The 22,071-nt window shown below is 39.8% G+C and overlaps 1 protein-coding gene across 2 annotated transcripts in view; it reads right to left on the reverse strand.

Annotated features, from left to right (window-relative positions):
• Window positions 1-21,485, reverse strand: part of GRAMD2B (GRAM domain containing 2B) — a 110,806-nt gene extending 89,321 nt beyond the window's left edge. For both annotated transcript variants that reach the window (XM_025995004.2, XM_025995007.2), the window contains exon 1: window positions 21,221-21,485. In XM_025995004.2, the coding sequence (XP_025850789.1) occupies window positions 21,221-21,345 (125 nt within the window). In that variant the 5' untranslated portion in view covers window positions 21,346-21,485. The remainder of the gene's footprint in view (window positions 1-21,220) is intronic.
• Window positions 21,486-22,071: the final 586 nt, after the last annotated feature.

Genomic DNA, 22,071 nt, shown 5'->3' on the forward strand with positions numbered 1-22,071 from the left:
GTTTGTAGACTGAAGGCAGTTCTTACCGTATGGTGAACTCCTCACTGAATTCAGGAATGGATTTCCCTCTATGTACTCTCCTTCCTGGGTGAAAATTAGCCAAAGGTATACAAAGAGATGAGACTGCTAGGGGGTAAATATTGTCTTCTGTAGGGCTTTGGGGGAGACTCTACCCTAACCCCTGGCTCTGTAAAAGTACTCCCCTCCCATTAAATTCCCCACTAAATTATGAGGACTTCTAATTTCTGTATGTGACTTTTTCAATTTTAGCCACAATATCCTCCTGTATAATTAATTCAGCCTCCTGAGGGAAATGGTGAAGGAAAACTCTGGAATTAATTTTGAAGCTACTACAGATTCACAGGGCTTGATCCAAAACCCATAGGGCCAGATATGTTTTGGATACAGAGAGCTCTTTGGATAAATAGCTGTTGCTTTGAGTCTCACATCACTTCAGTTCAGATTCCACTAGCAAAGTTATAAAAGTTGTGTGGTTTTCAGAGCTGTTTCTGCCTCAGATTCGCTGGTGGGAGATTGTGGACCTGAAGTGCCTCATAGAGGATTATGCCTCATAGAAGAAAACAATGAAGGCGGTCCTAGTCTCAAAACGCACTGGTTGGGTTCTTGAGCAGCAAGGATCCCACTTGGAGATAGAGGAGAATCGCCTCCTTTGAGTAGAAGGCTGAGGACATCTTTCCCGGTGACAATTCACCAGCGCTTCCTGGCTTTGCCAGCTTTTAGGTTCATTAGATGCACATTTTATTAGTAAATTTCTTGTTCATGAAGCCAGGCTTTCTGAGTTGCCTGAAAGAACTGTCATACTTGGAGAGACTTCTTTCCACTTGGGGTGGGGCGATAGGAAGGCACTTGGATGCCTGGAGCCCCAGTGGGGGTATTGGCAGAAGCCCCACAGATAGAGGAAAAAGCAAGATGCAATTGACAACATCCAAGGAGGGATGCCTGGGTGGCTCAGTGGTTGAGAGTCTGCCTTTGGCTCAGGGCCTGATTCCAGGTCAGGTTGTTGAGTCCCGTATCCAGCTCCCTACAAGGAGCCTGCTTCTCCCTCTGCCTATGTCTCTGCCTCTCTCTGTGTGTCTCTCATGAATAAATAAATAAAATCTTTTAAAAATAAAGAAAAGAAAAAGAAAACACCAGAGGAAAGGGTCAGTACTGGGACAGGGTTGGGCCTGAAACCCTCCCTATTCAAGGACCCCCACCTACACTTTTGTTTTTCCTCTCTAACTGGTTCCACTGTTAGGAAATAGTGACCCTCCCTAAGTAAGCCACCCAGTGTGTTTTGTTAGAATTTGAAAGCCTAACAATGAACTGGAAACTTGCCAATTTACTGTTAGCCCCATGATCCTTATTATCTTATTTCTGTGATTTATACATTTCTGATCTTGTGTGTGTGTATGACTAGGGGTCCTCGAATTATCTCAGTATTTAATTGTCTGAGCCTAACCGGCAGCAGAGATATGATCTGCTCAAGAATATGGTTAGAAAACTGTATAATAATATATAAAGTCTCCTTGTTCTATTTGACAGTAAACCTTTCTCTTTAAGTACTAGGTAAAACAGATCTGTATTTTAGAAGTTTCTATAAAGCATTCCCTCTTGTTCTGGAAACTGAGTAGCAAGTTCTGTCCTGCTCCTTATGACTTTTCAGTCATTAACATTGTTCTTTTTCTTGTTTTTTAAACTTTTAGCATTCTAGTATTGATTAATATGTAGTTTGTTAATAGATTTTTTGGATTAGTCTTAGTGTTTAAAACAAGCTTACAAAAAAAAAAGTAGAAGTGAAAGGAACTTTTGTTAGTGCCAGTTTATTTTCCATGAAGACGTGTTTGTGAATTCTGTGTTGCTTGGAGCTATTCTGGGAGGTTCACTAAAGCGAACTTCCTAGAATTTTCCCAGAGCTTTTCACATCTGCCCCTGGTCAAGTGAGCAAACTTGAAGGGGCCTTAGAGCTACAATAGTTAATTTTTCCAAATCATTGTGTGATTCAGTCTAAGATCATAGTTGTGAAATTAAGATTAAGGTAAATGATCATATCTTGAAATGTGCTGATGACTAGAAGATGAACTTCACTAATTATAACTAATAGGCAAGAATAGATTGTACTTAATCAGCTTTGTGTGTTAAGGAATTAATTCTGAGAATAAATGTGAACCCTTAAAAAGAATCCTTTTTTGTACGTTTCTTCAGTGTATACCAGCCGAATGTTCTGTTCCTAATTGTAAAGCACTGTCATTCCATTTCTCCAAAGGCAAAGTATCTTCTAACTATAAAGCATAGGCAACTCTAAGGTATAAGAATTGTCCCCAAGAGTAAAAGGATGATTCTAAGAGCTCACTTTAGGAAAATGGATTTGAGGCTTTTTCATTAAGGTACTTTGGAGACCTACAGTTAAAAATTTAAAGCCCTAATCCTAATAGTCTCCCAGATATTCTGTAAGCTAGCTAGTTGTAAACTGTTTCATAACTAAGAGTTATTAATCTGGCTGGCTCATTCTTTGCAAGAAAAAATATTTGGGACTCTGCAAATGTAGAAAAATCCATGGGTTTGTTTCATGGAATGTTTCTTGAGATGTGGAAAAACTTGACACGTCGTATCTGGTTGTATGTTTGAGTCCCCTCTAGCCATTCCCCCAACAGGCTACCCCTGAACCAACTACCTCACCAGACTCTAAATTGGATAAAAGCAGGAATCATAACTATTTCATTCACCTCTGTGTAGCCAGTGTTGAGCCTCTAGAGTGAACACTTGATAAAGGAATGCAGAATGTTGATGGAATCTATCAAAGACTTGAATACCTCTGGCTACTGGGAACTCATTATCATCCACAGCAGCCCAGTTCATTCTTGGGAATTCTGATTGTTCCGAGTTCTCTTTTATAATGGTTGGAATGTCATCTCTTCTCTCCTAGTTATTCCTTCTTAGCCCTCCAGCCATGTATACTGACTCTACCACATGACAAATCTTTAAATATCTGAGTTGACCCTTATGCCCTACTCTCCTGACCTGGCTTCTGAGCTTTCTTCCGCAGACTAATAGCCCTAGTTCTTGCATAGCTGACTGGATCTGCCTGTTCACTCATGCTCTCAGAACGCCTGATGGTTCAGGGAAGGCCTGACACTCATAGGAGTGTTACTTAAGTCTACTTATGCTACTTGATACCAAATTAACTTTTTAATTTTTTTGAAGGAAGCCATTTTTTCAGCTTTTCAGAGAAAACTTCTCTTTTAGTCCTAGTAAAACTCTGCCTCCATATAAGGCAAATGACTTGGAAGGCTATTTTTTTTTTAAGGTTTATTTATTTATTTATTCAGAGAGAGCGAAAGAGAGGCAGAGACACAGGCAGAGAGAGAAGCAGGCTCCATGCAGGGAGCCCGACGTGGGACTCGATCCCGGGTCTCCAGGATCACACCCCGGGGCTGCAGGCGGCGCTAAACCACTGCGCCACCGGGGTTGCCCGGAAGACTATTATTATCTCGGAGACAGGTTTACCTGCTAATGGTTCATCAGTTGTGGCTTTTATCTAAGTTGACTTTCTTATATTCAAGACAGTTTGACTCTTTGTCAAAGATAAAACCTGGATAGTTAGATACAGGGTCCCTCCCTGGGTGACCAATCTCTGCCAGGAATGTCTCTTCCCTCTCCATTGAGCCAATCATTGGTGCTCCCAGTCTGATTCTGGGAAACTCTGATTTCCTTATGTGGCTGCCTCATCTTTAAGGCAGAGCTCTGAAGATTTTGAAAGGCGGCTGCTAAATAAGAACTTGCTTGCAATCTATTTTTTCACAGGGCTAAAAGTACAACTTGGCAAAAAAAGATTTACTGATTTTCATGAAGTTTAATGTTTACGGAAGTACCATTTAAAGAACTATTAATGTGGAAGATGCAGGTACACACGTGTGCTAACACATGAGCATCTCTATTAGACATCATCTGTTAGAGAGATACCCTCTTACATCTGGGTCATCAGAGAAACGAAATTGTAAATAAAATAATTAGCTGCAGATATTTTAACCCTTTGAAATTATAGTCAGTTTCTAATTGTTTGGGGGAGATGGGAGTGATGGGAAGGGGGAGAGGGAGAGGAGGCTAACTGGTGAAAAAAAAGTAAAAGGAAAATGGGGAACTGTGATAAAAAAGAGAGGTAAGAGAAAGTAGAAAGTAAAAGAGAAAACAGAAGCTTTAATCGTTTTCTTGGATGGCATGTGCTTTGAGTCCTGCCCTGTAGTGATAGATTGTTAAGTCACTGGTCAAAGTTAAACAATTCTTATGTAACAGAAGCATATTCTAGGAAAAAAAGACATCCCTTCCACTTTATTTTTCAAATATCTTCTAGTTGATTTGTGGTAGTTACTGGCTCCCAAAAGAGTTGAGACAGCAAGTAGATTCTTCTAGTCTTCCATGAGATAAGTTCTTACTAAGCATTGGCAGTAAAGGCTGAAATGAGGTTCCTCCCATTTAGAGTTTAAGTCTCAGGATGGCTTCTGTGATCTTTACATCTGGGCTACAGGGGTACCTGGGCTGCTAAGCACTTCACTGGTATGTCATGAGCTCTGTTCTTGGTGATAACCATTTCAACATCTGTACATCTCTAAGGATTCTTTCTTAAATACCACCAGTGAAAGGTAAAAGTCAGGGACCTTTGCACTTCATCTCTGTCCTTTTATTGCTCCTGCGACAGACATGCCAGCTGATTCCAGGAAAGCACTAAGGGAGGTGCCTACACCTGGAGGACTGGGGAGTGGAAGACCATGGTGGTGGTAGTAGCTAGGAGTGAAGCTCGGAAATCCTGCAATCACTTCAATGTGATCAGGCCTAACTGGCCCTGAGGCTATTCCTTGAATCAGATCAACTTTTCCTGGGTCATGGATATCAGTAGATTTTCGATCTAGGAGCCAAACCTTACAGTTCCCTTGGTCTTGAAACCCTGCAAAGCCTATTCCACAGCCTCTTAGTCCTTCCTCCTTGTCTTTCCCTCAAGAATCTGTGTATTCTTGGATGGTAGTTCTGAAGTCTTGGTTTCCCAGCCCTGTGCAGAATAGAGTTACTGTAGCAAGCCCGACACGGGTCTTCTTAGAAAGGCGTGTTTGCAAGCTGATATTTGGAACTTAGGTTTTGGGGAGGTTTCCACTTTTCTTAGTCTCATTATAGTGGCTCATTATTGTGAAAGCAATAGGATTTAGGTTCAAAATCTGCTTTCCTTCTGGGAGATTAAATTTGGAGTATGTCTGGGCAGAGGGTGCCTATGTAACTAGCCTCCAGTAAAAACCATGGATCCTGCCTCTCGAATGGGCTTCTGTGGTCAGAAACATTATATACCTGTTATGTTTTTCTTGCTGAGGGAAGTGGGTATCCTATGCGACCCTTCATGGGAGAGAAAAGGCATAAGGAAGCCTGTACATGGATTCACCCCAGGTTCTACCTGCATCATGACCCAATATAATATGTCACTGTAGTAAATCTTAGCTTTGTGTACTACCATATGCTGAGTTCTGTGAGTGCTTCTAGTGAATCTCTGTGTGGGATGGTCTTACGGATCTCTGGCACAAACCCTTTCTTGGAGTACTTATTCTCCACATCTTTACCTTAACCTGGCACAGTTTCAGTGAAAAGATAAAAGGGCAATGTTTTCAAGAAGTTAAGTGGCAAATAAAGAAAATACTGATTTATCATATCTAGTTTAATAAAAATGTGTTATTCCTTTTGAAAATCAGGAGACCAATTTGTTGGTCATAGAAAATTTATTTTTATGCCATGTACTTACAGAACATGAGTTTTTTTTTAAAAAGGGATGATTTTTGGAGGTCTTTCATTAGCTTTTTTTTTTTTTTTTTTGCTTTTTTTTTTTAAATAAAAGTTTTGTTCAAACAATTCATATACCATGAAATTTACTCTTTCAAGGTCTCCAATTTAATAGTTCAGAGTTGTGCAACTATCACCATTAATTCCAGATCATTTTCATCACTACAAAAAGAGACCCTGTAACCATTAGTACTCAATCTCATTGTACTTTCTCCTAGCCCCTGGGAACCACAAATCTACTTTTATCTCTGTAGGTTTGCCTATTCTGGACATTTTATTTAAATGAAGTCACGTGGCCTTTTGTGACTAATTTCTTTCATTCATGTTGTGGCATGGAATAGTACTTCATTTCTTTTTCTTTTATCCAGTTAATATTCCATTCTGTGGTCATGCCACATTTTATTTGTCACTAGATGGACATTTGGGCTGTTTTCACTTGATAGCTATTTTGGATATTCACGTACAGGTTTTTGCATGGACATGGGTTTTTAATTCCTTGGGCATATATTTAGGAGTAGAATTGCTGGGTCATATTATAATTCTACATTTAATCTGTTGAAGAACTGCTAAGCTGTTTTGCAAAGAAGTCCCCCCATTTTACATTTTCACTAACTTTGTAGGAAGGTTCCAATTCCTCTGCATGATTGCCAAACATGTTATTTTTTTGGCCTGTTTGAGTATAGTCATTCTAGTAAGTGTGAAGAGGTACCTCCTCCTGGTTTTACTTTTCTTTTTCCTAATGATGAATGTTGAGTACCCTATTGCATCTTATTGGCCATTTATATACCTTTGGAGAAAAAAATTATTCATGTCCTTTGCTTGTTTTTTAAAAATTAATTAATTAATTAATTAATTAATTAATTTTAGGTCGGCTCCACCCCAAGCTTGCTGCCCAACGTGGGGCTTGAACTCATGACCATGAGATCAAGACCTGAACTGAGATCAAAAGTCAGATGCTTAACTGACTGACCCACCCAGGCGTCCCACCTTTGCTTATTTTTAAATGTGTCATCTTTTCATTATTGAGTTATATGAAATTTTTACATATTCTGGATACTAGACATTCATCAGTTACATGATTTGCAAATATTCTCGTCCATTCTGAGGATTGTCTTTCATTGTCTTAGTGGTGTCTTTTCTGTTTAACTTTGATGAGAACCAATTTACTATTATTTCTTTTGTAGCTTATGCTTTTGGTGTCACATCTAACTCTCACATCAGATATCAAGCACTGCACTTACTTTAGAAGGTCTACATCCATTAGCCTAATTCTGTTACTCCACAATGGAAGGAGATTAAGGATTACAAGAGCTGGAGCATAGTCAAGTAGGAAGAACATGGGATTTAGAGTCTTAAGATGCAACTCTTATATCTTGGGAATTAAGTACTTCATTTTTTTTAAACCTCAGTTTTTCTCACTGGGAAATGCAGTAATAATAGTTCCTATTTCATAAGGTTATTGTGAAGTTTGAATTAGCTAATTTGTGAAAAGGGCTTAGTTCTGTACCTGGCACAAAGGAGGCATATAATAAGTGTTAACTTGTTGTCATTTTTATGACAGGATTGTGGAAGCAAGGTTGGCCCATACCAAGAATTACCTAACAGAACTATTGTCATCACTCTGCTCTTCACCATGCATTTTGAAGAGCTGCAAAAGTTGTATAAAACTACAGGTTTGCTTATGGTTATATAGCCTCTGGAACCATGGGAAATCTAATAGGCCCATAGTGTTCCCATAGTGTTTATTTCTTTTTAATTCAAGAATGAACAATGCTTTTGCTTTTTGGGATCCAAATAAGAGACCAAAAACCGGTATCAGCGTGAGTGAATGTTTCATCACAATGTGTGCTTTTTCTTACTTATCATTAATTAAGCGCTATTTATAGAATTACAAGGAAATTAACAAAACTTCCCTATTATTCAGGTATAAGAATTAAGAAAGGTGGTTTGATATTTCCATTAAATATTTACCATGCTTTATGGCATTACCTCAGAACTTACATATTAATGACCTGATCATTTAGTGTTTGCATGTACAGAGTAGTTTAGGGCCACCATAAAACACACTCTGTTTCATTATTGGAAACCCAGAGAGTTTGTTGAAAGTTCAAAGTCAAATCAGCTTCTCAGTTAGCTACTCCTACAAGCTGACAAAGGAGGCACCTTCCAATAGAGCTGTGCCTTTTAATTCATAATTAGGTTTCCTACTGTGGACAATTCAGCAAATAATTAAAACCCTTTTGAAAAAAAAAAACAACACATAGTAAACCTATGCCATGAAACATTTAAATGCAGCTAAATGGTTCCCTGTTTTAGCTATTTCTAGATCAATCCAAAAAAACTCTTAGGGATTACTCCCACCCTTGCTAAAGGACAGAAGGCTATATAATACCTTTGGGGAATATCGAGATGAATCACACTGTCTTTTCCGGTGGAAACGAGGCAATTTAGTACATTATCTAAAGCACAATGTTGTCATAAGTGGAAGAATGACCAGGGAGTAAAATATAGAAATCAGCCTAAAGTGTTGTAAATAACACGTATGCAGGGCTCACCTATGCTAGATCGGTTTCCAAACACTTCATGAGTAGGGTAACTCATTCAATCCCTATGGGAACTCAGGAGATAGGAGCTATCACTCCTCCTTTAAGAGAAGCAGAAATGAAGTACAGACTTGCCAAACAACTTCAATGAGATGGGACCCCATGTCAGCCTAGTTATTTGTTTTTTCTTTCTTTCTTTCTTTCTTTCTTTCTTTCTTTCTTTCTTTCTTTCTTTCTTTTTTCTTTCTTTCTTTCTTTTTTCTTTCTTTCTTTCCTTCTTTCTTTCTTTCTTTCTTTCTTTCTTTCTTTCTTTCTCTTTCTTTCTTTCTTTCTTTCTTTCTTTCTTTCTTTCTTTCTTCTTTATCTCTCTATTTCATTCTTCTTTTTAAAATATTTTATTAATTATATGTTTGAGAGAGAGAAAGAGAAAGTGCACATGTGTGCAAGTCGGGGAAGGAGAGGGACAAACTGGTTCCACACAGAGGAGCCCAAAGCGGGGCTCGATCTCAGGACCTGAAATCAGGACCTGAGCTGAAACCCAGAATCAGATGCTCACCAATGGAGTGAGTTGCCAGGTGCCCCATGTTGCCGCTGTTCTTAACTACTGTTCTATGGTACTTCTCAGCTCAGAGAGGAATTATTATTGGTACAGCAACTTTTGAATTTCAGGAATCTGTATTTCTTCAAACCTCCCAAAATGTGGGATATAATATAGATAAACAAAAGATTCAATAATATTTTTCTTCTCCTTTAAGAAGGAAAATAAAAATACCACCTTTATCTATGTTTTACACTAAAATTAAATTCTACATTAAATGTTATATATGATTCATGAATTATACGGTTCATGTAATGTGATCATCCTGTATAAATGGCAATATGAATGTTCCAAAAAATAACATATGCATATAGAGGTTACATTTTCTTTCCATATATTCTAGGAATCAGTCATTTTGGAAGTATGCATTCATACTGTACCTTCCAATATAGATTTGTTAAGCTTCTAGTAGGATATTATCTCATTTCCTGATATGGTGAAGCACCAATGATAATATTAGAGAATTGGTCTTGGTTGAAAAATGTGTATTTCTGTTAACAGCAGCAACTGAGGCAGATTCAGTTTTGTAGGGCTTATAGTTTATATGATATGAGACTTCTTTTAGAAAAAAAATTGATAATTAGGTGCAGATAGAAAATATTGAATTAGAAGAGGTTAATTCAAGTGATCGGCCTGAAAGTTCAGCTTCATTAGCTTTGTGGTAAATCCACCACTTCAGATAGTAACTAAAGTAAATTTTAAATTTCATAAGAATAAAGTAATCCCTGAAAAGAATTCACTTTTTTTTCCCAGAAGAAGCTTATAATTAAAAAAAAAATCATCTATCTATCTATCTATCTATCTATCTATCTACCTATCTATCTCTCCTCATTGTATTTTTTCCCCTCCCTTTAATTTTTCCATTGTCTGGAGAAATCCTCTTAATGGTAGATTTCTCCATTTTGTGAGACGAGGAAAAGGAGTGGGTCAGTGATTTATTGCATGTCACAGAAGCCTGTCAGAGCCAGGCCTGGGCTCTTTCTGCTTAACCTTTGGGTACATGAATTTAGAGAGTTAATATTCTGAGTACAGACATGAAGAAGCTTCTTTTCATAGTGTTTTTACTCTTATTTTACTGGGGAAGAAGCAAAATTTGCATCAAAGGCATAGTCCAAACTCTCAAATTCCTGAGTAAAGAATATACTTTAACCTGATAAACCAGTCGCCCTGTTGAAAAAAATGTTTCATTTTGACATGAGGCACAATTTGACCACTTACACTTGTGTTTTTTTCTAATCATATTTTTTTCCCCAGAAAAACTGTAATTTTGAGAAAACTCCTGAACTCAATACTTTTTTGACCTTTATTACTTTATTTTCATGTTCCTTTAAGGTCATCATAATATGAACTTCAGCCATATGGGAAAAATGCAATAGCCTGACAACTGTTTGGAGTACAGTGTGGTAAGGACTAAAAGTTTAGATCTTAAAGTTTTCATGGTTTCTACATCTGTTCAAATATATAAACAGAAATATGTGTTGTTTTAGCTTTCTGTACTGCCCCCACCCTGTGTTTAGCTTTAAGTCATTTATAAGTTATACAAGAATATATGAGGATAAAGAAAAAAAAAAAAAACCTTAGAGTTGACACAGGGTTGTGCGGGTAAAGACTTCCAACTATGTTGCTATGGTAACATTTCACCTACTTTGTAACTATAATAGTTAAACATTCTCCAATGCTTGTATTCACCAGGGACAATATGTTATCCACACCTAATACTCAAAACAGTCTTCAAATGTAGGTACTACTTTTCCATCCTACAAAAGAGAGAGCTGAGGTTTAGAAAGTTCAGGTGACTGGACTCAGGTGACACAGCACATGCCAGCACTGTGATCACATACAGGCCCGTGCAACTCTAAGCCTTCTGTCCTTTCAGCATACACTACTTTCAGATTAGAAATAGGTGTCAGCTTTGGTGTCACCCCACAGCTCTTGTGGTTACCAGCCTCTAAGATGGCTCCAAATAATCCCTCCCCCTCTCTTGGTATTCTCACCCTTGTAGGGTCCCCTTCTATACTGAACACACAGGGCTGACCTGTTTAACCCTAAGATCTTGCAAAAATGGTGGTGTATTTTCTGAAATAGGTCATAAAGGACATTGTGTCTTTCAGGATCCTGGCTCATGAATCACTCCCTCTGGAAGAAGCCAGCTGCCACATTGTAAACAGCCTCCATCCAAGTGGAGAAGAACTGAAGCCTCCGGCAGACACTAGCGCTAACCCACCATGTGTATGAGTGAGTCACTTAGAAATAAATGCACCTCCTTCCCCACCCCCTGCCCCAGTCAAGCCTTTGGGTATTTGCAGACTTGGTTGAAAGCTGGCTGCAACCTCACAGGAGTCCCTGAGCTAGAACCACAAAGTTCTTTACTTCCAGATCAAAACCCACAGATAGCTGTGTGAGGTAGTGAATGCGCATGGTTTTAAGAGGTGAAATTTTGGTGCAACGTGCTGTGAAGCATTTGATGACTTATACAGCCTTTGTCGGCCTTTCTTCCTCATTTTGGAGTGAGCCTCCTTGTTGATTTCATGTTCATGTAAATGACTGATTTATAATTGGATTTGCCTCTGGATGGTGGGTAGTGTGGAATCACGCAAGTTTCAGTGGGCAGAGCTGGGGTGGTGAGAGTGATGCACAGCCACAAAGGAAAAATGAATACTTTTTGCTCTCCAAAGGTGGCATGTTGAGAGTAACTACTAACTCAGAGTTTGCATCAACTGGATCCTATTTCTGACAGGAAGAGAAATCAGGATGATGTTATTTCTGGATGGTGTTTTATTTCATTCACAACTTGGGACAAAATTAAGCTTCTGATTCTTTTTACTCTTTGAGGAAAGTGTATCTGCCTCTGCCTCATTTCCTTGTTCTTCCTCCCCCTCTGTGTCCTCCAGGGTTCTTTTGCCAGTTTGGAATGTGTTCTTCCCTTCCACAGAGAAGAGCAAAATGCTATTTCTTCAACATTGGGTTCTAGCTCCTTCTCTCTTTGTTGCCCTTTTGCCTCACACTCAGCTCTTCTCTTTCATTCCTTTTTAAAAGTATTATTTTTATTGAGATGTAAGTGACATATGATGTTGTGTAAGTCGAAAGTGTGCAACCTGTTGGTCCAAGACATTTACATATTGCAATATGATTATGGCAATAGAGGCAGTAGAGTTAGCTAACACTTTTATCAGGTCACATAATTACCATTTCTTTTTTTGTGCTGTGAACTGCCTTTCCTCTGGCGTTGCTTTACCATTTGGAGGCTGGGCTGACTCCCTTTGCTCCACTTACCTGTGCCCAGTCCTCCCCTACGCAAGACGCTCAAAATCCTGTTGATGTGTGTCTTCCTCTGATTTGAGCAACATAAGAAATGGGCCACCCTTATTTTATTCACCACCGGATTTCTAGTGCTGTACTGCCTGAGAAATACTTGTTGATTTAGTGCTGTTGGCAGGAGATGTTATTCTAGGCAAAGAGAGAGAGCAAGGGAAGAGGCATGCTGGTATGAAAGTGTGTAGTGTGTGTGAGGGATTATTCATTAAATTAAAAACCAATGCTTTATTACATCCCTTTTTTTTCTTTTATATCTAGTTTAATTCAATTTCACAGTAACTGAGTTTATTTTTAAACTGAATTCAATGTGGAAATAAATTAAAATTAAGTTTGCACTTCAATTTATGGAAACAGAAACCTCAGCCTCTACAGCTCCCTATAACTTCCCCCCTCTCTTTTCCCAATTGCAAGGATAAAACATTTGGGACCACAGTGAGGCAAATACTAGTTCAGGTCTAATAATAAATCAATGTGGAACAGTGAGAGGGTCCAGGACCGTGAGTCAGAAGGCGTGATACATCATTTGGCTTTGCCTCTGGCTGTTCTCCTGTATCGAGCCCGTTCCTCCCTTGTGTGCCTGGATCCTCTGCTGAGCTTCAGCCTTCTTGAGACCACTTCAGCAGCACCCCAGCAAAGATCAGCTTTGCCTCTCAACTCAGAGGAGCTCTGTCACCTACCACCATCTGACATTTATTGTTGTCTATTTTGTGTCAAGAACCATGCTGACTGGTTGGTGAGAAATAAGGCAGCAGGGGTACCTTGGTGGCTCAGTCAGTTAAGCATCTGCCTTTGCCTTCAGCTTAGGTCATGAGTCCAGGATTCTGGGATCGAGTCCCCCATCAGGCTTCCTGCTCAGCCACAAGTCTTCTCCCTCTACGTCTCCCCCACTGCTTGTGATTTCTCTCTCTCTCTGATGCTGTCTCTCAAATAAATAAATGCAATCTTAAAAAAAAAAAAAGAAAAGAAAAGAAAAAAAGAGGAAGAAGGAGAAACAGGCAGCAAAGTGAAGAAAGACAAACCCAACAAGAGTAATGCAGTATGTGATAAATGCTGTCATGCAAGTAAACAAGATACAATGTAGCACAGAAGAGGGTGTCAAGGGAGGCTTTCTGCAGGCAGGGATATCTGGTCCAGTTTTGAAGGACAACATAGAATTTCCTCCGCTGGAGTGTTGGGGGCAGATCAGAAGGTGCAAAGGCAGGTCCAGCGTGTGTGAGCTTCCTGCAGTAAGACATAGGATCAGGGAAGCCAGCCAGGCCACAGCCAGCATTTCCCAGTGTCCAAAGGACAAGTCTGGAGGCTCATACCAGTCAGACACTGGTATGACTTCACTGCTCCTGCTTCTGGGTTGATTTTCCTTTCACAGGTGTGTGTTTGGAGTGAGACGTATTCATGGCACATTGTTCTGCTCCGTTGGGTTTATTGAAGTAATAAAATAGTTTTTTTGTTTGTTTCCAGGAGAGTCCTGACAGCTATTAGTTTTTCACATTAGGGAAGGTTGATTTTGTGGCACTAAACATTTGACACGTGCACTTATTTCTAGATGTAAGTTTTGCAACATGGGGATTAGCTGTAAACATGCTGAGGGAAATTCTAGATTGGACAGTTAGGCTGATAATTTAATTTTCATAGTACATGCACATTGCTTGCCTTGTGCCTGGGGCTGTGTCTGTCATCAACAGAAATTGGAGCCTCTGGAAACAAGAGCTGGGTTTTCAGCCATTTATTTACTTTGCAAGGCTCTCTTTTCATGATAGTTTCTTCTCTACACCAGATGCTGGAGGTAGAGACGGAAAGATGTATTATTGCTGGCCTCTAAGAGTTCTAGGCAGTGAGTAAGTATACCATGATTTCTCTGTGGTTCATCCCTATTGCCTTATAATAACCTCGTTAGAACATTTGCTGTGGGCCTGGCACTTTATGTATTAGTCTTGTTGAATATTATCTGCAGTTCTGTCATTGTCCCCATTTTACCATTAAGGAAGGTGAAGCACAGGGAGTTTATACCACTAGTAAATGTTGAAATTCCCCACACAGTCTTCCCTATAGAATACTCCTATACAAAGATTATAGAAAGCATTCCATAACTGCTTGTTAAATGAAGTGGGTAATTCCCTTTCACCACTCCTGGAAAGTACCCCAGGACAAATACCCTTGTCTTTTTACAAACAAATTTAACTGAAGCCTGAATCACATAATTGGTCAGCATAGAATCAAGATCCCAGATAGGTCTCCTTAACTTTGTTCTTTCAAAGTTACTTTCAAGTTTCTTTCAAAGTTAAGTTTTTTCAAAGCCTACTTCTGAAACCAGTGTCCCCTCTGGGGTTGGAAAAGTTACCCTGAGTGGGCTGAAGAAACTGAATGAAATGACCCTTGTGGACGGATTTGATATTTTGGAAATAGCCCAAATAATTTAAAGCCATGCCAGAGGAATAAATTGGTCAATGAATTTGGGTAATGCCATTGTGGCCACCTATCTGGCTGTGTCTTCATTACCTGAACTAATTTCATTGGCTTAATTTTGCCGTACAAGCACAATAGAAAACTTTATTTCCTTTTTCTGTTCCTTTCTTCATTATCTAAGCAATGTAGAGAGTAACTACCATTATCCATCTACCAGAGCAAAAAGCCACTAAGGTTTGTAAGGTCACATCTGTAAAAATTTCCCATGAGTAAGTCACTGTGCAAATAGTTTTTTTTAGTGCTGTTGGCTATAAAGAAGCACTCATTCATCACTCCTGTACTTCTTGGCAGCGCTAGCCAATTTGCCCTCTTGGAAACTCCATATAGTTACCCATGGAGGCAACTTCAGGAATCTGCAACTGAGGTACACTTGCCTGACTTTTTGTTAGACACGATACTTACAATTTTTAGCTGATATTCACTGATCTCTTCACATGGCAATAATTTTATAATATTTTCAATAAAGACATAACTTAGTCTTTTCTCTAGAAAAACCATAATTTTTATTCATGGCTAGACATTTTCTTTTGGATTCTAACCCACTCTTAATAATGTCATGTTAAGATGTGATCTATTATGGGACACAAAGGCAATGGCTCTTTCTAGTATTACCTTGGGTTTGTGTCCCATAAACACAGAAATTCTGATAAATTGTGCAATTACCACCAAAAAAGAAAAAAAAAAGTTTGGTGTACTTATAACGATATCAGCTGCATTATTGAGTTTATAGTCCTAACAGGAGAGAGCTTCTGTTTGGCATTGGCATTAAATAAGAACAGAGTCCACCACTTACAATTTATACATCTGATGACTGGAAGAGTTTACCAGACACTAGCTTCCAATCCTGTACATTTCCAGTCTTGTTTTTCTTTCACTGTCTACATACTGATAAATGGTTCCTGGAAGTCATATTCATGTCATGATATCACCTCTGCCCTTGGTGGTGGGGATATTCCAGGAAGCCAGGTTGGCTAGCTACAACTTATGCACATGTAGCAAATCACATAATAAATGCCACAAATCCCAAACAACCTCCCCTTAGCCCATAACATCAGAAAAGCCCTTGCCAATCAGACTGGAGGGCAAATGTGACAGAAAATTGGAGTGAGGAGAGAACAGTCATAATTGTAGTTAAAATATTATCTGAAAGGTTTGCAGAAATATATGACTCTGTGAAGAGCTTGCTACAGACACTCCCAGGGCCTTGGAAGGGGCCCATATAAGGGAGGGTAGAAGCTTAAGCTTCGTTGACTTTGTAATAAATATACCCCTTCTGACAATCCATTCTGATAAGTGGTTAATATAGGATATGATGCCAACAAATAAAAAGGGCAGCTACTTCTGAGGAGTGGAAGTAGAAAGTCTCCCCGAATATTTGAATAGACCTTTCTGGAGGTACATAATGAAAGATGAATAGAAATTTTTGAGGCAGTTGGCGGTGGCGGGGCGGGGCGGGGGGTTCCAGCATGTTCAAAAGTGTGGTGCGAGGATAGCACATGTGCACTGAGAGAATATAGAGTCCTTGGTATAAGTAGACTGTGGGGAAGTGTCTGGAGATGTTTGGGAAGGAGACTGCAGGTCTGTTCTCTCCTGGCCAGATTAGCTACTGGGGAGTTCTGTTCTCTCGGAAAATTCTAACCATCCTATAAGAGATGCCTATTCCTGCATACTTTACCTGCTCATTCTCACTTCCACGGCTGCATTTCACTACATCCTGGCATACTTCACCATCTCTTTGCTTTCTGACAACCGGCCCTTCACTCCTCTGAGGCTCAGCAGAGTTCCCAGGTCCTGCTGGTAAACCTTACCCACTATAAATAGAGGTAAGCCATTCACTGAAATACTCCACCCTTAGAACACTACAGCTACTACTACTATATCCTCTTAACACAGTCTCACTTTCTTTGACTATTACCTCTTCATCCCTTCTCCTGAAGAAGTAAACCTACTTCCCAGAACGCTGCTCCCTCCAGGTTCTAAATATAACCTTTATCTCTACAGCTCCAGAGAACAGGAGCTGGAACCATGGGCTCATCTAGTGAAAATGGGTCATAATACGACATCTACAGTGTTCCTCTTCTTCAGGTACCAAAAAGTGCTCCTGTTGTTTCCCTACAAGCAGGAGAAGTGGGTGTGGCTAAGAAAAATCATGGCTATTGGGAGGGGAGAGGAGGACCAACATTTCCTCTACCATTCACTGGTGGCAGCTGGAACAGTAGATGAACAGAAACAGAATCATTGGGGCCACCGGGCGGAGGCATAATGCATGTGACTGCAGCACTTCCTTGGGCCTACAGTGGTCATTGTTGACTGTAACCTGGGGCGACCTCCAAACAAGAGCACTGAGGGAGTCTGAGCAGGCCTGGGCTGGTCCCACCCTGGTCCCACATTCCAGCTTAGTCTGCCTCATCTTTCTGGATTTTTTTTTTTTTTTGGATCTGTTTCCACAGGCAAGGTCAACAAAAGCAAAAATAAACAAATGGAACTGTATCAAACTAAAAAGCTTTTACACAGCAAAGGAAACCACCAACAAAATGCAAAGGCAACCTACTGAGTAGGAGAAGATATTCACAAGTGATATATCTGATAAGAGGTTAACATCCAACATATATAAAGAACTCCAGGGCAGGCTGGGTGGCTCAGCAGTTTAGCACTGCCTTCAGCCCAGAGTGTGATCCTGGAGACCCTGGATTGAGTCCCATGTCAGGCTCCCTGCTTGGAGCCTGCTTCTCCCTCTGCCTGTGTCTCTGCCCCTCTCTCTCTCTGTCTGTGTCTCTCATAAATCAATCAAGCAATCAATCTTAGAAAAAAAAAAAAAAAGAACTCCAACTCAATAGCACAAAAAACACACAACCCCACTATCTAAAAGTAAGAAAAAATTAGTAACTCATCTTCCCCCTGCCTCCTGCCCAAAAGGGTCAGAAATCCATAAGAAGGTATATTATAGAAAAGGAAATTAAAATTAGCAACAAACATGTTGAAAAGATGCTCCTTTTGTATTAATAAGGGAAACGAACATTAAAACCCCATCGAGATGCCATTTCACAGCTTTTGGATTAGAAAAAAATTAAAAAGTCAGACAATGCCAATGTTGTGTAGGCAGCAGAATAGTTGTGTGGTAGGAATACTTTGAAACAGAAGTTGACATCATGAGCAGTGTGAGTCATGCCTGTCATCTGTGACCAGTATTATCTCTGCTGGGTATTACAGACACATGGGGAGACATGGGCAGGATGCAATATTGCTTGAGCAAAAACCTGGAAATCACCCAAAGAAGGGCCAGAATGCCCTCCTAAAGGGAACAACATATTGTAATACTTCTCTATTCTAAACCACCAACTGGTTTCCCACTGCAGTTAAAATAGAACTCTGAACTCCTTCTGCAGATGCCATCAGATGCCACTGTCCCCGGGTTCATAAGATGTAAGATCCTCCCTACGTCAGGGCAACATGTCCTTTCCATGGTCAGTCCGCGGTTGGCTCTTTTCTCATTCTCTCAAACAGCTGAATTATCACTTCCTTAAAGAGTCCTTGACTTGTCATCCCATCTAAGTTAGCTTGCCCTATCTTGTTCTCTTTCTCAGCCCCGTAATTGTTTCCTCTGATAACATATGTTAATATAAGAATTATTATTTTTTTTAAAGATTGTATTTATTTATTCCTGAGAGACAAAGAGAGGCAGAGACATAGGTAGAGGGAGAAGCGGGCTCCCCACAGGGAGTGGATGCGGAACTTGATCCCAGGACCCCAGGATTATGACTGGGGCCAAAGGCAGACACTCAACCACTGAGCCACCCAGGTGCTGCTAATATAAGAATCATGTGTATAGGTGTATGCATTCATGCATTCATAATTTTTTAGCCTGTCTTTGACATTAAACTCATAACCTCTGTGAAGGCAGAGATTAGGTCTATCTTGCTTATGATCATATCCATGTGTGCTCTGCGTAGCCTGGCATGATAGTCGCTCAATAAATCTTTGTTGAATGATTAAATAGGAGCACTGCATAAATTGTATCTGTGCCTGTATGAAGTAGTTTGTTGATATCAGAGTACATTTTATTACTCTGGTTCTGGAAATGATAACGGGATACCACATAAGTCATAAATTCTTAGTATTTATTAGAAGGTAAGGGGAAGTGTTTACCTGGTCTTATTTTTTACTGCAGGTAATTAACCAACATGTGCTTAAATGCTTCCACAAATTATTTTGAATGATTTTATATACAATACACTGAGTAAATTTTTCAACCAAACCTAAAAAGTCTTTCAATGCCCAAACTATTTGGAGATACATATAATGTTTTGAGATGGGTTCTTTTTTTTTTTTTTTTTAAAGATTTTATTTATTTATTCATGATAGTCACACACAAAGAGAGAGATAGAGAAAGAGAGAGAGGCAGATACACAGGCAGAGGGAGAAGCAGGCTCCATATAGGGAGTGGGATTCGATCCCGGGTCTCCAGGATAGCACCCTGGGCCAAAGGCAGGCACCAAACCTCTGTGCCACCCAGGGATCCCTTGAGATGGGTTCTAATACACATTAAAAAAAAAAAAAAAAAACACTTAGTATATAGATACTAATATAAACATTTGAATTTGAATATTCAAATATGCAGGTGAGATAGGCCTGGGCTATATTTGAAAGAGGCATGAGTTTAGGTTGAGGCAGGTTTTTATTTTATTTTTATTCTATTCATTTAAATTTATTTGAATAATATGTTTATTTAAATTATACTTTCTGTATATTATATATTTTAAATATTTGTTTCTGCATTTTAATTTTATTTTTCCTGATTTGATCTTGAGCTCCTAGAAGAGTTGGCATTATCTACAGAAGAGGTGGATGAAGGAGACAAAATAATTTGAAAAACATTAGAAATTCAGCAAAATATGGAAATTACATTTTCAGGTTTTATATCTTCAGTTATAGGAGTTGTGCTTTTGCTCAGACAATTCAAGTGAGATAGATTCATTTTAACGATGGATGGAAAAACTAAGCTAACCTAAAAGCAGAGGTATCATGCAACATTTTGCATAAGTTCAGGTTCTTTATCCCCAGAACTTCTTTTAAAAAATTATTTCACTTTTTTTGGGGCACCTGGGTGGCTCAGTCAGTTAAGCTTCTGCTTTGGGCTCAGACCATGATCCCAGGGTCCTGGGATTGAGCCCTGATTTTGGCTCCCTGCTCAGTGGGGGGGTTTGCTTCTCCTTCTCCTGCTCTCCCTGCTGGTGCTCTCTCTATCTCTCTCAAATAAATAAATAAAGTCTAAAAAAAATAAAATTATTACATTTGTTTTTGTAACCTGACATTTTGATATGCAAATGCTGTTGAATGAAGTAGGATTTCTTGGTTTCCATTTGATTTTTAAAAGCTGTAATTTTGGTCAGGACCTTTTTGTATAAATGATTTACAGTGATGAGAAAACAAAACAAATGATCAACTTTCTAGCTATGGTGTTGTGTAAAAGTAAACTTCCAGTGTGGAGGTCATTCCTCTGTACTCACTTGGGAGGTTTACATGGAAGTAACTTTAAAGTTTACATCAAAATTGGGTGAGAAACTTTCTGGATTTCCGATTTGATTTCTACATTTTGTAAGTTCCTAGAGAATTATTATGAGGCCAAAATGAATAAAGAAGCAATAACATTAATTCTCATTCAAAACATGTAATTCTCAGAATGATGTTTATATAGATATTAATATTTACAGCTAAAAAGAGTGTGTTCTCAATCAAGCCAAAGCTGCTCTAAATCACTGTATAGTAAATAGTTGAACCTACAGCACAGCTAATACTAGTTTGATAATTAATTTAGAAAGCCCCCACATTTACTTTTTTGATAATGACACAGGTAATTCTGACACTGAAGTAAGGTTTTTGGCTCAATTAATTGACTTCCTTTCCTATGAATCTGCAAGTGATCAAGAATCAAAGAACAGCATAGCCGACCAGTCATCGGGTACTAAAAAAAGTCCTAGGAAGCCTGGGTGGCTCAGTTAAGTCTGCCTTCGGCTCAGGTCATGGTCCTGAGGTCCTGAGATTGAGCCCCACATCTGGCGCTCTGCTCAATGGGGAGCCTGCTGCTCCCTCTCCCTCTGCCTGCTGCTCCCCGTGCTTGTGCTCTCTCTCTCTCTCTCTGTCGAATAAAGAAATAAAATCTTCAAAAAGAGTCCTAAAAAAGGCAACAATTATTTGCCCAATTATTTGCCTTAATAGGGCAACAATTATTTGCCCTATTATATATATATTATTATATTATTAATCACACACATATATATATTATGATTAATAGGTAATCATTCTATTTGCTCAGCAAGTCACATTCCTTGCTATGGCCCCTCTTCTAATCCACTGGCCCAAATGCCTGGGCTGCACCATCTCCTTCCCCTTAGCAGATTGCGACCCCCATGCATGAGGACGGAGCTCCCCAGGGGACGCCTGTCACGTCCTGAGGCCACCAGGGCGACCCACGGGAGGTACCCACCTGAGAAACACAGAGCCGGGGCTGTCTGTGGAGCTGTGCGGGGCCTCGGGGCCTGTCTTTCTCGGGCTGCCGGGGGTCTCAAACCGGAATACCGTGTCACTGGAAGACAGGCTTTTCTTCACCATGGTGTACACGTCAGTCCCCAAGTCAGGACATAAGCTCAGAGGCTCATTTCCGAATCCCCTCAATCCTGTGAAAAACTCTGCGTTTTAGCTTTGCCCAATTCTCACACTGCAGGAAACTCTCTTCACATGACTCCTAATCTAGCTGAGGCTGTTTTTTTTTTTTTTTTGAAGTCAGTTAATGAGTAACATGTATGTATGACACAGAGTGGTTTTCAACCCACCCACATATCTTCTAAAGGAAAATTAAATGTGTTTGGGAAATTCACCTTTCAATTTACTAATAGGAACGCCACCCAACTGTGTGGATTTAGGCAGAAAAGTCTAGGGAAAGGTAAAGACATGAAAGAGGGAGGTGCAGAAACTGGCAGCATCTAAACATTAAAAGGGGGGATGCTTCCCTGGATCCTCTGGGCCTGAGCAACAGGGTGGAAAATGTGAATGCGCATTATAAGGCCTTTCCGCACGCAGGAAATCATCAGCCCACAAGCATGCCCCAGCTGATGTTCCGCAAGACGCTGGAGAGTTTTCGGGCTGCACTGCGTGGTTCTTGGGTCCCAAAGAGTTCTGGAATTCTTATGGAAGGAGAAATGTACAAAGTCAAGCTCAACATTCAGACTGTGTGTGTTTTGCTGGAGCACAGGCAGCTGTGACCTCTGTCACTGCCTCCCTCACTAACACCGCAAAGACAAATAATCCCTTGGAGGGGAAGTTTCCAGCTCCATCTCC

Source organism: Vulpes vulpes, chromosome 12 (genome assembly GCF_048418805.1).
Source record: "Vulpes vulpes isolate BD-2025 chromosome 12, VulVul3, whole genome shotgun sequence".
Lineage (NCBI taxonomy): Eukaryota > Metazoa > Chordata > Mammalia > Carnivora > Canidae > Vulpes > Vulpes vulpes.